Source organism: Scardinius erythrophthalmus (genome assembly GCF_964197995.2).
Source record: "Scardinius erythrophthalmus genome assembly, chromosome: 11".
Lineage (NCBI taxonomy): Eukaryota > Metazoa > Chordata > Actinopteri > Cypriniformes > Leuciscidae > Scardinius > Scardinius erythrophthalmus.
The window spans coordinates 37234306-37252161 of NC_138231.1; the positions used below are offsets into that span (position 1 = coordinate 37234306).

Here is a 17856-nt window from a genome sequence, read left to right on the forward strand (position 1 = left end):
AGATACAGTTTTATCTGTAAAGACATTCAAACATGTGTTTTTATTTTACTTTACTTACATTTTCTTTGTTTAAATACTTTTTTAAAGTCCTAAAACTTTATTTTCAGCAGTCACAATTTTAACTGTAATTTAAATTTTATTGATTTAGTTTAGTTTGACATAATTTTGTATGTTTATGTATTTAAATCCTTAATTTTGTAACACTTTAGTTTAGTACTTTAGTAGTTTAGGGTCCAATTCTCACTATTAACTAGTTGCTTATTAGCATGCATATTACTAGGATATTGGCTGTTTATTAGTACTTATAAAGCACATATAATGCCTTATTCTGCTTGACCATATTCTAAATTTCTAATGCTACCCAATACCTAAACTTAACAATGACCTTACTAACTATTAATAAGCAGTAATTAGGTGTTTATTGAAGCAAAAGTCCTAGTTGATAGTTAGTCAATGGTGAGAATTGGACCCTAAACTAAAGTGTGACCAAACTTTTTTTTCACCAGTTCTTTTTATTGTATCTTAAATTTGTTTCTTTTTTTATGAAGTGTTTGTGACTGTGTACTGTATGTGTGTGTGATAGGAATTAGAGGGCAGTATTGAAGGCTGGGTTGATGATGTAGCCGGGCTGTGTATTTTGAGGGAGTCTCTCTCCAGCGGCCTCAGTGCTGATGACCTCACAGTCCTACACGAGAGACTGATATTACTCCAGAGACAGTGGGAGGAGACCTGTCACCAGGTACACACGTCAGCCAAACAGTCTGTCCCTTCACATTTGTTTTACACCATAACACGGTCTATGCACAGCTGCCTGCCATGAGCACAGGCACACAAGACTACAGCACAGAGAACAAACTCAGACACTGAAACGCTAACATTACAGTATATGAACAACTGCAAGTTTTCATAAAGTTTTAATAACTTTAGATAATGGCTATGTAAAGGGATGAACTGATTTGCAAATTGATTAAAATATTGGGTAAATTCAATAGGTTGATTTTTCTCATGAGATAGTATAGCTCTCATTTTTAAAAATCCAATCATTTTCTTAATCATTGGCAAATTGTTGTTCTAAGCATAAAAGGAACCAAATTTAGGAAGGCTTATTCTTATAACAAGAAAAAAAAACAATAAATAAATTCAAGATATATCTTGCTCTAAGGGTGTTTAGATATTTTTACATGAAAACAAGACAAAACTACACTTTCATATGCTTCTGTTTAGTGTTTACCCAATAATCATCTAAAATTCCCAGAAGTGCTTGTTTTTGTGTTTGGAGAAAGCTTGTTTGCTTACCAGAGAGCCCTTAAATGGAAATTGTGATTAGAAAAAATTGAGATGGCAGGAATTTCTTTTGCGTTTGCCTGTAAAATGATGTTGTTGAAGTTCTTGATGGCTCTTTGTTTGCTTAGAGCAGAGTAGTATAAAGGATTGTAATGATTTTGTTCAACCCGATGTCTCTTAGTAAGGAAGGACCATGGGAAGGAAGTTTGGCGCATGACACTTTAGAGATTGAAATATGACCTGTCCATCTGACATCTTCCTGTCCTTATTCTGCTCACCAACTTTTTTGCACCTCCTCTCATTTCCCTTTATGTCCTTCTTTAATCGTACTCTGTGCTCACTGAACACTTGATCTTAATGGATCATTGTCTGTCATCCCCGCAGCTGTCCCTGCGCAGGCAGCAGGTGAGCGAGAGGCTGAACGAGTGGGCTGTGTTTAATGAGAAGAACAAAGAGCTGTGTGAGTGGCTCACCCTCATGGAGAGCAAGGTCTCACAGAATGGCGACATCAGCATTGAGGAGATGATTGAAAAGCTCAGGAAGGTGATATTAACAGATATTCACAACACATTTATTTCTTATGAAATCACTAAGAAATTGGCAAATAATTAACATGTTTGATTGCTAAGTATAGATTCTAGTTTATTTAAACTAAAGGATGTCAAACTTATTTCACTGAATAAGTGAAAAACAATGTATAATCATGAATTTTTAACTGAACAAATGTGCAATCTCTTTGTTATCAGGACTATCAGGAGGAGATCTCAGTGACCACGGAGAGCAAGCATCAGCTGGAACAGATGGGGGAGAGACTGGCTCAGGCCAGCCATGAAAGCAAAGCTGCAGAAATCCAGTACAAACTCAGCAAAGTCAATGAGCGCTGGCAGCATCTGCTTGACCTTATAGCAGCTAGGTGAGTCTCTAAAATGAAATTAAATGTTTTTATAATTGTTGTACATTTACATTTACAATTGTTTTGCCATTTGTGTCTTTTATGCTTGCGAGAGTTGATCTTTGCCAGAACAAGCACAGAATGTTTTAATTCAGAAATACAAAAATATATTTCCAGATGGGTCAGTCAGTTCATTTGGCCCATGGGTGGAAAGGAAGTATTTTGCACCAGCATCTTAAACATGACACCATGGTGTCTCTGGATATGACTGGGACAGTCGAGTTCCCTGCAGTGAATTCTGAAAGCTTCACACATGTGTGGTGTTGATTTCACTGTGACCCATAAGTGAGAGGGTGTGGGTCACTCTCTCTCTCTCTCTCTCTCTCTCTCTCTCTCTCTCTCTCTCTCTCTCTCTCTCTCTCTCTCTCTCTCTCTCTCTCTCTCTCTCTCTCTCTCTCTCTCTCTCTCTCTCTCTCTCTCTCTCTCTCTCTCTCTCTCTCTCTCTCTCTCTCTCTCTCTCTCTCTCAATACGCATTACAAACCGAACGATACGTTGAACCATTTTTCCTGCCGACTAAAATTTAAATAGCAGTCGCGCTGGCGCGAACACAATGCTGCCCAACATCAAATGGCAAACTCAATCATGCGTTAATCATTTGTGCTTCTGCTTCACTGACAGTTTATCAGTTTGGACCAATGTCAGACAGTGGAGCGCGAGCCGAACTTGATCAAGCGACACTGTTACTACACAGAGATACAGTAAAGAAAGCACTTGAATTTGCCACAGAAATAATAACATTGCTGCGAGATCTAGTGAGAAGCATTCCGATTTCTCCGTTATTACCCGTAGATCTCTATAAGATCAAACAGCGCTGCCGTGAAAACCAGGAGAAACATTGTGCCATGATTACGTCCACTAATCAGAAACATTCACGATGGATTTAATGTAGTAGGCTAAACACTAACTGTCACCATGGAAGTTTGGCAGGAATAGTAAAAAGCTTTCAAGTCAATCACATATATTGTCTAGCACTTCAAAACTCAAATATGATCATATATTTAAATGTTATTTTTAATGTGATGACCAAAACATTATTTTGTTCATCCTTCAAAGATTACCCCCATTTATAAAACTAAAAGTGTCTAGATGTAGGGAAAAAACACACTTATTTAAAAATAAAAAAGACATTAATTTCCACTCTCAAATATTTATTTTTGAATTGTTTTGCTTGTTTTATATATATATTAAATAAATAAAATATTAAATAAAATAACAAAAACGAAAAAAGTTTGATTCATTAAATAAAGAATTTTAAGAGAATAACAAAGATCACAACCATTTTATATATATAATGAGACACATTCCAGTCCTCTGATCAGCACATGCTAATGACTGGCGTCTTATTTTAGCCACAGCGGTATTTGTCACTCCCAGCTGCTCATGCCTGCACTTGAGTTCTCACACAGACACACACACACACGGTCAGATACCCCACACACTAACCAGGGCAGTAGAGAAAGCCTGGACACTGTGATTCAGACGAAAGAGAAGGTGACTTTTGACAGGGAAGTTTTTCTTTCTTCTGGGACACTTGATTGGAAAGATTATGCCCAATGGTGCTGGAAATGGGCACTGATGACATGGCAGGATGCCCTGAACAGGACTCTGATCTGCCAGAGTGTGACTGCGACATTAACAGGCAGGAAAATATATATTCACTTATCATTTACGTATTACATATTCTGCTGATGTTTGATATATGTTAATGCAGTACTGGAAGTTGCAGTATTTGATATTTTGTGTCATACTTAGACATGTCTAATGGCGAAGTGTCTAAAATTAGGTTTATTAATTTATGTGGGTGAAATATGTATTTGAGATGTTTAAATTAATCTCCACATATGTGATTGCTAAATTGTACATTATTGATCAGACACTTTGTTGAAGTTTGTTGAAGAAAACGCTTTACCATGCTGCATTGGTTGACCTTTGTTGTTGTGGTGGATTTCATTTCAGTTAGTCAGATTAATTTCAGATTTTCATTTTTGTGCTTGAGGAATGTTGCTTAAAGCACTGTCACACTGAACCGTTCAAATGCCAGGGTTACATGAGGGCTTTATCTCACCAGGTCAAACTCTGTCTATGTTTTTGCTAACTGCTACAGCGTACACCAAAGTTTCGATCAAAGCTATCTGAAGTTGAAACATGTCCACTCTGCATCAGTGCTCTTTGCTTTATATCTAACCTGAGATAAAACATTTTTCTGAGATCTAAATCTGGAATGTTAGCACAGCTGAAACATGCTATGCTGGTATGCGTGAGTGTGACAATAGCACTGCATTGAGCATGTGATTCAGGAACTATAGGAAACTCTGACACCATTGGATTGCATTCTGTCTCTGCTTATGTTGTTATATTTGCAATACAGCTTGACCTTACATCAGTTAACAAGTGTTATATTAATATTGTTTTCATGGTCATTACGATATAAACTTTTATATTCAGATTAAATTTGACAAAAAAATAGAATAATTATCAAACTACTATAATACTAAATGTGCATTATTAAAATGATGAAATAATCATAATATTTTATTTTTATTTAAATTTATATTGACATTAAATTGAAAAACTGTATTTTTGTCTGTTAAACTTAAAATGCTGTTTTATGGAAAGACAATACTATAAAAGTATTTCGAATCAAAATATGTCTATTCAGAAAGACATTCATGAAAATGAATTATTGAGTGTACACCCCATATTTACTGATTATTTTTCAGGAGAGAGACGATCTCAACTCAAGTTACCTTGACTAAACGTTAAATATGTTTTATTTAATTTGTGATTATGCTGAATTAGAATCTGATGTTAATACAATCTGTCTCTGGGGGTCTTTAGGGTAAAGAAGTTGAAGGAGACACTGGTGGCCGTGCAGCAGCTGGATAAGAACATGAGCAGTCTGCGCTCCTGGCTGGCTCAAGTCGAGACTGAACTTTCACGTCCCATCGTCTATGAGACCTGTGACTCACACGAGATCCAAAGAAAACTCAACCAGCAACAGGTAACACACACACAGAAATTACATTCATTCACAGACAAAGGCACACAAACATTTCTCACTATATTTTAAAGACCTGTTAAATCGCTGCAAGTGAAATGAGTTTAAAAATTCTTCAGACAAAAAGAATGTGACTTCATCTGACCCAGTTACTGTTTTAGCATTATCATGTATCCTTACTTTACCCAGCAACAGCCAGCACACATCATCCTCTTCCTGTATTAGAGAAAAATTATCATATGATTGTAAAAGGCAAGGTTTCTTCATTTTTTTGGACCCAATGATGCAACAATGGAGAAATATGGAATAAAATAATTCTCCAAATATGGAGAAATGCATGACTGCAAGCTCCTCTGCCTAATAAACTGAAATGAAACAGAAACTGCCTGAATGATCGTGATGTCAGATGTCTTGAGAAGCTCAGTACAAATCTTCAATCTCTGCAGGATCTGCAGCGTGACATCGAGAAGCACAGCACCGGAGTGGCGTCAGTGCTGAACCTGTGTGAGGTGCTGCTGCACGACTGTGACGCCTGTGCCACAGAGACTGATTGTGAATCCATCCAGCAGGCCACGCGCGGCCTGGACCGCCGCTGGAGAAACATCTGTGCTGTTGCCATGGAGAGGAGGCTCAAGTTAGTGTGTTTGTACTGTATAGTATGTTTTTACTGTGTTTCTGAGCAAATAAATGCAGCCTTGCAGCATTGGAGACCCAAACGTTTGACCAATCGTGATGAAAGTGAAGCACAGTACAATCAAAAATAATTCTGTTAAGGTAAGAACGTTGAAAGTAGGATAGTTCAACCAGGCCACCAGAGGAACAGGTGTGAGAGCATGTCGTGCCTACTGGCTCATTGTATGCAGGTTAATTCAGAGTTGACTTTAGTACATGATGAAATGTTTAACAGCTGTCTTTTTAAAATGGATGATATTGTACAGTTATATCTCCAGGTACATTTTTAGTGTGGACTGTGTAGACGTTTGAACCCCACTGTATGTGTTTCTGCAGGATTGAGGAGACATGGAGGTTGTGGCAGAAGTTTCTGGATGATTTCTCCCGTTTTGAAGAATGGCTGAAAGTGTCAGAGAGGACAGCAGCTCTGCCCAACTCCTCTGGAGTTCTGTACACCGTCGCTAAAGAGGAGCTCAAGAAGTTTGAGGTATTCTGAGATCCACAGAGAGAGTCACTGGGCTTGAGGTATTGAGTGAGAGCAGGGGTTCCCAATTCCAGTCCTCGCGCCTCTCCACTCTGCACAGTTTGTATATCGCTCTTTAATAACACACCTGATTCAGATCATCGGCTCCATGATCGGGTGCGTCCTGATTGACAGGGTCCCTACGAAGTGTTCACTGTTCTCTATTCCCTGAGCATGTGATATCTGTTGAAGTTCACTTTACTTGACAAAATGCGTTTATTCGCAAAACGTCCTGCAATGTTAAACACAGACGAATCTCAAGTCGAACATATTAGATTTAAGGTTTGATGCCAATAATATACTTTATTGGTTTATAATAATACAATATAAAAATTAATGATAAATTTCACTTAATGTAATGTCCAATACAAAAGCCCTAAACTTATTGATAAATGAATGTTGCGATGTTTAATATGAAAATAAAAGTAATTTGGTAATATGTCTTTTTATCTTATTTAACCCGTAATCATGATAGTTGACTTGTAATTGTCGCGTCTCACGCACTTTACACCTGTGAACAGCCGTATACAAACACACTTGCTTCGGATTGGAATCTCTCTTAACCCTCTGGGGACCAAGGTGTTTTTGGGGCCCTTGAGATGTTCTGACATGCCTTGACATTTGTGCTTTTTTCAGTTATTTATAAACATGTTAATGACAAAGGTGTAAATTCACTATATATAGCACAAACAGGGCTACCATAATATGCGAGCAGCTTGTATGTAGATGTTTGTATTTTTAATAGAATAATGTTTATGCGTGGTTATTGGAAAAAATAAAAATGAAAGTTGCTGAATTAAGACCACAAAACACATATTAAATATGTGTCCACAAGACTTTTGACCAATGGATGTGGTCCCTTTGAGTTCTAGCTTCAAAATTATATGAAAATAGTCTTGCTTTATCGTTCACAAAAAAAAATACATTGATTTAAATGGTGTAAAACAGGTTTTGCTTGGAAAGCCAATATGCGAGGGGGAGGAGTAGTTCACACCCACTCTGCATAATGACTCTGCCTAATGAGCCATTCTTTCAGGTGTGACACTGACTGAGCCACAATGCAAAGACAAAGGATGTATTTAGAAGAAGACTTATATTGACCATTTAAGATTTTGCTTACATCTCTCTTGTAAATATGTTTTGCTATTTTATTAAAAATGTTACAATTACAACAATAATTACAATTTCAACAATATTTCAAGTGTACTCTTTCTTTGTAAAAAAGAAAAAGAAAAAAGATTATAGGCCTACATTTTATCATATGTATTCATTAGTTTGAATATAGCCGCATTGGAACATCTAACATCTTAGTCTATGACTTTATTTTTGACAAATATATATATATATATATATATATATATATATATATATATATATATATATATATATAAAACGTTAGATATGAGCAGAAATTGCTAAACAAAAGCTTATTTTATGTGGCAGTATATTTTACAGTAGCCTAAAAACTGTACCCAAATCTAGTCAACAAGTGACTGACTGTAACGTTGTTTTTATGAAATATTAGGGCATATAAATGCTAATTTGCCGTTTAATACGTTGCTTATACAAATACATTTTATTTCAACATATTCCAGTCGATTTTTACTCATCTCAGTAGGCTAGCAAAGCAGTTTATTCTTTCACACACAGACGCGCGATTTATATTTAGGCTAAACAGTCTTTACAAATATGTACCCTTCATTCATCTCACAGAAAGGCGAGTCATATTATAGAAATGCGATTCATCTTTTTGCGGTTTGCATAGGCCTACACTAACGTTATTCCATAACGTTATTCCACACTTGAGAAAAGAAAACAGCCTACCTCACTCCTCAGCGGGATCTGCTCCTCATATCAGGATATATTGTTCCTCATATCAGCACTGTTCTGAGGAATCTTTTCTCCATAAGGTAGGCTATATTATGCCTCACTCGATCGCGACGCGCTTTGTTTACAGCTGATGTGGGCGTTTCACAGATCTTCAATAGTTCTCAGAATTTGCGTTTGAATAGCACGCGCTCTCCGGGGAGTGGTCACATTACTGTGAATTAGCTCGTAATGAGCTCGACTGGAGTCGCTCTCTTTTTATACAGATTACAGAAGATGAGAATATTTGTTTTTTATATAAGTTACTTCATTTAACAGATGCGATCTCAAGCTTTATGCCCGTGGGTCTGTTTGCCTGTTTGACTGAATTTTCGCGGAGTTATAGATCATTTTCGAACGCGTTTCAAATGGGAGTTTACTGACAGTGAGAAGGCAGAAATCGCATCATGTTAATTTTTCTTTATTTGTCAAAAAGCAAAACACTTTATTTTTATTGTGAGTATACAGAAAAAAAATAGAAACTGAACAGGATCGTTTGATGTATTACACGAAAATGAAAGATCAAAATTAACAGAGCATTTAGTGTTTATTTTCATTGCTAAAAAAAAAAACCGAGCAAAACGCGCCGGCGCGTTTTTGGTCCCCAGAGGGTTAAGATGACTAAATACCCTTTTAAGTCCACTTTGTAGTGCACATACGGTCAAATAGAACCCACTCCTCAACTGAGCGTGTCAGATAAGAGAGACATACATAATGTGTAGAGCAGGAAGGGGTGAGGACTGGAATTGGGAACCCCTGGTCTAGAGGACAACTGAGAAAGGTACAGAGCCCATAAAGGGACATGAAGGAAAAAAATATGTGATGGGAGGAAAAATGATTTGCTCACAAATATTTTGCAACAGATCTTTTGCGAGCGAACGTAAAGTTTCTCGGTGGACCGTAAAACATTTGTGAGAGAACGCAAAAGCATTTTCCCTCCCGTCTCATGTTTTTTACCACCACCATGTCCTTTTAGGGGCTCCATAGAAAGGGGCCTGAATAGAGACAAATATCGACAAGAATCCTGTTGGGAAAGAAAAAAAGATATCAAGTATCTGTCACCAGCCTGTACTATGATGACTCCGTTATTTGCTCGTTCACTTTCTAGAGACTGGGTCCGTGGGGTCACCCTTGCACGTGTCTCACTGCTATCATCCGATGGTTACTATCCAGTCCACTTTAACCTTTTAGTATTTTACAATTTCAAAGTTCTCATTGTTGACAGAAACAAATGAATAAACCATGCTAACCATGCTAAAATAATTAAATATTTTAAAAATGCTTCACATAACTCAAACTAAAACAAGGTGTAGCAAGTGAGTTTTACCACTTTGTTTGTGAATCTCAGACTTGTTTGCACCGTATGTAATGGTGTTATTTGCAGTGGTGAGATACTTTCAGCTTGTCTTACATACATTGCTATTATATCACAGGCGTTTCAGAGACAGGTGCAGGAGTGTCTGACCCAGCTAGAGCTGATCAATAAACAGTATCGAAGGCTGGCACGTGAAAACCGCACAGACTCGTCCTGCCAACTACGACAAATGGTGCATGATGGGAACCGACGCTGGGATATACTACAGAAGAGAGTAGCAGCCATCTTGCGCAGGCTTAAGGTGATGTATTATCAATTTTACGTTATATACATTACTGTTTAAAAGCTTGGGGTCAGTACGTTTTTTTTTTTGTTTTGTTTTTTTTAAGAAATGTATCATTTTATTCAGGAAGAATGATAGAATGATTTCTGAAGGATCATGTGACACTGTAGACTGGAGTAATGACATGAATAAGTTACATTTTAAAATGTATTGAAATAGAAAACAGTTATTTAAAATTGTAATAATATCACTGATTTTACAGTTTTTTATCAAATGAATGTAGCCTTGGTGAGCATGAGACTTCTTTCAAAAACATTAAACAAATCTTCCCTTGTTGATACTTTTAATTATATTCAGAACCTCTGTAACAATCACTATTGATTCAGAACCTGAACTACACAGAGGAGCTGTGTGATTCATTGTCCCTCTTCTGTCCTGCAGCATTTCATTGGTCAGCGAGAGGAGTTTGAGACAGCCCGAGATGGTATTCTGGTATGGCTGACTGAGATGGACTTGCAGCTCACCAACATCGAGCATTTCTCAGAGTGTGACGTTCAGGCCAAGATCAGGCAACTAAAGGTGAGGGCTGTGTGTGTGTGTGTGTGTGTGTGTGTGTGTGTGTGTGTGTGTGTGCGTGTGAATGATTAGCATTTAAAATATTAATTACATATAAAATATGAATTCCTAATATTACAGCCAAAATATGTTTTTCTCCATGTTTTTATACATTTACAATTCACTAGCATGCATGGTATATATTTCAGACCTGGAAAACTCTGACAAAATTGTTTTTACTTGTTCTGTAGAACATTTACTTAGTTTAAAATGAATTTAAAATGAATTTGTGATCACTTGTGTGCCAAAGGCATTCCAGCAGGAGATCAGTCTGAACATGGGAAAGATGGAGAGTGTGTTTGGGCAGGGGGAGGTGCTGATGGAGAAGAGTGAGCCTCTGGATGCTGCTGTCATAGAGGAAGAGCTGGATGAGCTGCAGAGATACTGTAGGGAGGTGTTTGGTCGGGTGGAACGCTACTACAGGAAACTCACACGCCTGCCGGTGAGACATATTCACATGTATACGACATAGGGGCTGGGCGGTATGACGGCGTTATATTGTTTTTAACGCAGAATGTGTAGCACACTTTAGAAAGAAACATGCATTAATGAGAAAATAAAGAGCAGGATGTACATGATGCTAAAAAGAGTTGAGTACAATAAGCCGTTAATAAAGAACTCAATGCAGTTCTTGCACTGACTGACACACACCCGAAGCACATGCACAGAAATCCACCTCTCTTAGACACCATCTGATCCCAAATTCAGTACTCTTTCTTGGCTTATTGTAGTTAAATGGACAAATAGACACACAATTATGTCAAAACGGCTATCGTGGGGAGTATTCATATAAACACACTCAGCTATGTGTTAAGTGGACATAAACAGTTGGGGTGAAAAGCAGACGAGTGTCAGTGTACTAGACATTCTGTCTAAAAGTGACAGCAGCCTAATAAACCTGCTGCTGTCTATGTCATTAATGTTAATCAAACAACAAACGACAAAGAGATAATCACTTTCTGCTCTTGACTGAATAACTTTAATAAGGATCAATGTATATTTAATTCATACAGTGAATTTTGTTTTGCCAGAGTAAAGGTGGTTCTCACTTTCGTGCAACCTCTTGTTCACAGCTAACCGATGATGAGTGTGAAGGCTCAGATCGTGAATTAGAGTCAGGTGACCTCTCAGACCTTCAGTGGGGTGAGGATGATGCCATGTCCCAGACAACTAGCAGACCACCTTCAGTTGCCACTGCTCCTGCTTGCGCAAACGGCTCTGGCCGGGACACCCCTGCCAGCGTAGACTCCATCCCTCTGGAATGGGACCATGACTATGACCTGGACCCCATGGGCCATACCATGTCTACAGAGCGGGGTAGACAAAAAGATGAGGATGAGGAGTTACTGTCTATGGCCACTGCAGCACTTACAAGTGAGTGTGCTTGACTTGAAGGATGTTCATGAGATAATGCTCCAACTGAGTGTCCAACACCCTGAACTGGTCTTCTCTATAAACTGTTGGTATGCCTTGTTGTGTATCTCTTTTTCCACAGATGTAGTGATTCCTGAGAGCCCTGAGGCTTATATAAAATTAACAGAAAACACATTGAGGTCCTCCTCTGGTAGGCAATATGTTGTGGCATGCTAAATTAATACTAAATTAAACTACACTGCATGCTGAAGAGTCCCTTTAAATATCATATTGCATGAATTGCATTATTACATGATTTTTTTTTTTTTTTTAGAGTGCATGTCAAACATTCTGAGAGATCTGGTCTGTTGCGTTTGCCAACTTTAAAAGCTTTCTCATAGCAAAGGATGCTAATAGCCATTCAAGAGTAGAATAAAAGAAAAAGCAATGAATCTGAAAGTCTAAAAGTCCATAAAAATAAAATAAAATCATTTGCTATTATTCGTAAGGTGTAGTTTTCTCTTTTAATGTATTTAAAAAATGTAATTTATTTCTGTGATGGTAAAGCTGAGTTTTCAGCAGCCATCTGTCCAGTCTTCAGTGTCACATGACCCTTCAGAAATCATTCTATGCTGATTTGGTGCTAAAGAAACATTTCTTATTATTATACATTTTCAGGATTCTTTGATGAATAGAAAGCTCAGAAGAACAGCATTTATTTGAAATTGAAAGCTTTTGTAAGATTATAAATGTCTTTAATTTCACTTTTGATAAATTTAATGCATCCTTGCTGAATAAAAGTACTTATTTCTTTAAAAAAAAAAACATTAAAAGGTGATGTCACTTCTGTAAAGCGGATCTTAGGTCGTGTTTAAGGTGGCCGAGAGAGCTCAGCTCGCTGCAACTGAAGAGAACACATTCAAATAGAAAAAACACCAACACATTAAGAAAATTAAGAATTATGTGAACAACTCGTGTGCTGAAAATACTCACAATGCACATACGACCAGGATGTTAAATTAAACAAAAAACTCACCTTTCAGGTCATCTTCAGCACCTCTGACAAGTAGACACTGAGTAATAAGCATTTCCCAGCCACACTTGTTGGGGTCCCATTGAAGCATATTGGTCTTTGCCATTTGCAGCATGTTTCTGTATTTGGTTGCGTTGTGAGTATTCATAGTAAATGTGTTGTCAAACATGATGTTTTCTTAATTTGCTGGTGTTTTTTTTTTCTATTTGCATGTGTTTTCTTCAGTTGCAGTGCGTTGAGCTCTCTCAGCCACTGTACATGTTGTTGCCCTGTTGTTGGATCCACATGCATGGATCAGATTTACATAAGCTCCTTCATTCCAGCATGTAACAGTCAACACTGACATTGATATTTTGTTTCATTTTTCACTGTTATAACTAAAGATGTCTTAAATATAGAACAAGCAAGTTCTCTGTATAATATTCACATTCCATATTCAGCAAATAACATGAATAAAACTTAACATGTTTTAAAGCTTACAAAACTCCTAATACATTCACAATGTGATCACTGAATGATCCTTATTTTTTTAAGATGGTCATGTGACATCCCACGTTAATCAATACATGAACTCCTGCAGGTGAAGCAGTTCGATTATTAGACAACATGCTGGACACCAGCCGTTACAGCCTCCAGCAGACAGATGGCACTGCGGGTTGCCACGACACCTCTTACATGGGCTATGTAAGTACAGATTCGATGTACTGCTCAGCCCGTTTAGTCTGTAATGACAGAATGTGGCAAAGTTATTGAACGTTAGATTTGTTTCTTTGCTCTGCACAGATGCGTTTAATGGATGATTGCCGTGGCAGTCTGAAAGCTGTCAAGAGGGTTGAGGGCGAGCTGGAGGAGGAAGAGGACGATCTATCAGGCCTGAGCAACCCTGATAACACTGAGACACAGAGCACAGGTTAGCCCAGCACAGAGACGCTGAGGTTGCTGAGTATACATTTATGTTTAAATGTGATGGTATTGTTATAATTGTCTTATTTCAGGTGTCATCGAGCGCTGGGAGCTGATCCAGGCCCAGTCTGCTGAATCAGATCACAGGCAGAGAGAAGACCTGGTGCTATGGCAACAGATGACCTCTGACCTGGACAGCATGGAGGCGTGGCTCGGCCAGGCAGAGGCCAAGTTAGCAGAGCTGAGGGGGAAAGATAGTGCAGATATACACACTATTGAGCAAAGAATTAGAAAACTCAAGGTTTGTGTTGCCTATTTGGTTTATAAGAACATATTTGTACTTGTGAATATGTGTTTGTGCATATTTGAACAGGTCACACAGGGATTTAGTAAGTGCTCCTTCCTAATGCTATTGGTGGGCTGCACAATTGGCCATAGCTTTTTTCACAAACAAGATTTACAGCGCTATTCTGTTTGTAGTCTAAAATCCAGAGAAGAATTTGGATAATAAACATTTCAACATAAAAGCCAACAACATTATTATCACATGACCTTGTTACGCGTCTAATCAGATTGTTCATCAAAGGCTACTTTTTTTTTTTTATAGATAGATTTTATTCACATACACATACATATATTCATATGCACTTGAGATAAAACAAAGAACAAAGAAATAATCATGCATGTGAACTGGTCCCCAAAGAAGCTATCTAAAGCTTATACTAGGGGGCCATGACAAACAAGGAAAAAAAAAGATGACAAAATGTGTGGCCTACATAAAATACATCTCATTCATACAACAAATAGTAGGAGATCCCATTTAACAGATTCAAATTTTGTTTGCCATGGGTTCCCTCTGGAATAGATAATGGGTTTTCAATTTTAGAGTAAAATAAGTTGTGTATAATGTGTATAAATAAGTAATGTGGTAAACGCTACTTAGAGAGCCTTTCCCATTCTATAACATAAATCAAGAACCACTGTTCTAAAAGCCCATTAGAAATCCTAGGAGGACCCATGGTGAATGCCATACAAATTGGCATCATGACTTACCAGCTCTGTTACCGCTAAAAATAAGATGCCTTCTAATTTGGCAAGGAATCAGAATGAACATTCTGCAGTAGAAAGATGTTTCTGTACACTGCTGTGCTGTTTAAACTTTTGGGATTGGTAAGTCTCTTATGCTCACCTAGGCCGCATTTATTTGTTCAAAAATACACAAAAAAAAAGAATATTGTGAAATTTTTATAACATATTTCGACATGTTATTTACTCCTGTGATAGCAAAGCTGAATTTTCAGCATCATTACTCCAGTCTTCAGTGTCACATGATTCTTCAGAAATCATTCTGATATGCTGATTTGGTCATCATGCATGATTTGATCATTCTCAATAGTTGCCCAAAATCTCATTGAAAAAGAATGATTTCTTTCTTCTTTGTTGCTGAAAGTAAAAATGTACTATTTTATATTACTGTAAATATAATAGTTAGTCATGCACAAGCTGTAAACATTTGTCACTGACAGCTCCATATGTGGGTTGCTCATATGTCTACACTGTTAAATAAAGTATTGGGCACACACACTAACATTTCAAATCAGGCAGGATGTCAGCAACAGAAATAAACAAGAGGAATTCCACAGCATCCCATTGACCCACATACAGAGTCTGTTAAAATCCTGGAGCATCTGATTTCACCAGTTTATTTTTAGTGTCACACAAACTAAAACATGTATACAGTCCAAAGATTGTAAGTGGACCTTCATTTCAGAGCAATTTAACAACAGAGATAAACAATTGAAGTCCTGATTAACCAAAATAAGACTTGCACTTAAATACATATCACAATGCAATCTGCAAAATCAACACACAACATTCTAACAGACTTTATTTTGTTTCAACAGGAGTTACAGAAGGCCATGGATTCCCATAAGTCCAAAGTGCTGTCCATCAACTTAAATAGCGTTGCACTCCTCCAGTCAGACTCAGAGGAGAGCCAGGAACTGAAAGCGAAACTCAAGGAGATGAACTCACGCTGGGATCGACTGGGAAAATCACTTAAGGATTGGAGAAAATCACTCCAGGATGCTCTGATGCAGTGCCAGGTACACACACACACACACACACACACACACACACACACAGCACCTGCTACATTACCCATCACAAGTTTGAGGTCAGTAAGATTATTTGTTTGAAAGAAAGTAATACTTTTATTCAGCAAGGATGCATGAAATTGATCAAAAGTGACAGTAAAGACATGTTAATGTTACAAAATATTTCTTTTTCAAATAAATACTGTTCTTTTGAACTTTCTATTCATCAAATCCTGCAAAATAATGTATCATGGTTTCCACAAAAATATTAAGCAGCACAACTTTTTTTAACATTGATAATAAGAAATTATGTAATAATAATAAGAAAACACACACACACGTGGGCAAATACTGTCACTCACACTTTTTGCTTCTCTACAGGAGTTCCATGAGCTGAGTCATGGTCTTCTTCTCTGGCTGGAAAACATCGACCGCCGGAGGAATGAGATTATCCCAATCGCATCCGGGCTAGATCGCCATACAATACGAGCTCATTACAGAGCACTAAAGGTACCTCTGAACAGGTCACTGCTTTTTGGTATGGATGGACATGGGCTGAACACAAATTTGCCTATTTATCCAATACTGAATGCAGAATAAATAAAGATTAAGAATAGAGCATCCCACTAGATAGCATGTTGAAAATAGTATGGCCATATATTGTAAACCAAGCTAAACTACATTGATACGTGTTTGTCTGCAGCAAATCCAGCGGGAGCTGACGGAGACTGAGCAGAAGGTGGACAATCTGCAGGAGCTCTCGGGGCAGCTGCTGGTGCAGGCACATGGCAGCGAGTGTCTGGAGGCCCAAGAGAGGGTGCACGTCATCGGGAACCGTCTGCAACTGCTCCTGAAGGCTGTGGACACAGACCTAGAGCTGCTAGAAAAAGAGCTCCAGACTTCTGGGAGCAGACAGGTCAGTCTTCATGCACATTCATTACTCGTTCATCTCTTCAATGGCCGGTTTTCCATCAGTTTGACAGATAAAAAAGGGACATTGTCCATAACATTAGACTCCATTTCAAAGCTAAAACTCAGATCTTCACCCAACTCACAGGATGCGTCCCTCTGGTCTGTTACGGATGACGCAGAGACTTCTGGATCGGTCAGTCCTGTTTCAGATGTCAGCGTTTCTACTAAACGACAATCGGTAATGCATCTCCTCTCCCTTTTTTTGATATTATTTCGGGCATGCCCTGAAAGGTCACTGTCCTGCTAAAATGAGGCGGTTGAGCTTATATCGGGGGGGAAATTTTCACTACGTTAAATATTTCTCATTGACAAAATCCCCTGGGATATTTGCTCGCTTCCTCATCCCCCTGTAAAAGATGTTTATTTGTGGCTCTAGAATTACTTCACTTCTTGTGAAATTTATACAAGAAACACTGGCTTTGCCTCTCAGACGTGCTTTGAATCAAATCGAGCCACAGTCAATTTTAGTGGATTTGTTTGAAGGTGTCTGTGTGGAAAGCCAGGTTTCTTGCACCTTGCAAGATTTTTTTTGTCATTGCCACCTATTTTGCTGCCGCCTTTTGTTTTGTTGTTACTGGTTTGTGATTATACTGATGGCCTGGCTATATGTCTCTGCTTGTCACCACAAGCTTTGTCTTTATTTGCTGGGACTGAAACATTCTTTCTTTCTTTTACCCCTCCCTCCCTCCCTCCCTTTTGCTCATTGCACAACAGCTACGAGGCAAATGTAGTGTGTCAGAACCAGGATCCTCAGCCAGGCTTCCACGTCACAGGTACCTGTTTCTCGGCTTTAGAATGCAGGGGGGATGATGGAACTCGTTCCAGATCCAGATCCCAGATCCATAACCATCAGAACCATTCAGATCAGAGGCCAGATCCTCTGCGGTGGGCTGTTCAGTTCTAAGAAATGAATTTGTTTTGGTTCCAAGTCAAGGATTCTTAGTAATCTTAAAACATAATATTGAGTCTGACAATGTAACTTTGTGTACT

The 17856-nt window shown here is 38.1% G+C and overlaps 1 protein-coding gene across 1 annotated transcript in view; it reads left to right on the forward strand.

Moving 5' to 3' along the window:
• Positions 1-17856, forward strand: part of syne1a (spectrin repeat containing, nuclear envelope 1a) — a gene marked incomplete at its 5' end in the record, with an annotated part of 117926 nt that overhangs the window by 97624 nt on the left and 2446 nt on the right. The window contains 19 exons of the mRNA XM_081379556.1: positions 584-739; positions 1669-1827; positions 2031-2197; positions 5076-5238; positions 5682-5869; positions 6244-6394; positions 9730-9912; positions 10336-10473; positions 10760-10951; positions 11583-11883; positions 12005-12073; positions 13476-13579; positions 13679-13805; positions 13891-14099; positions 15703-15903; positions 16276-16404; positions 16598-16810; positions 16952-17044; positions 17581-17639. Coding sequence (XP_081235682.1) covers positions 584-739; positions 1669-1827; positions 2031-2197; positions 5076-5238; positions 5682-5869; positions 6244-6394; positions 9730-9912; positions 10336-10473; positions 10760-10951; positions 11583-11883; positions 12005-12073; positions 13476-13579; positions 13679-13805; positions 13891-14099; positions 15703-15903; positions 16276-16404; positions 16598-16810; positions 16952-17044; positions 17581-17639 — 3002 coding nt within the window. The remainder of the gene's footprint in view (positions 1-583; positions 740-1668; positions 1828-2030; positions 2198-5075; positions 5239-5681; positions 5870-6243; positions 6395-9729; positions 9913-10335; positions 10474-10759; positions 10952-11582; positions 11884-12004; positions 12074-13475; positions 13580-13678; positions 13806-13890; positions 14100-15702; positions 15904-16275; positions 16405-16597; positions 16811-16951; positions 17045-17580; positions 17640-17856) is intronic.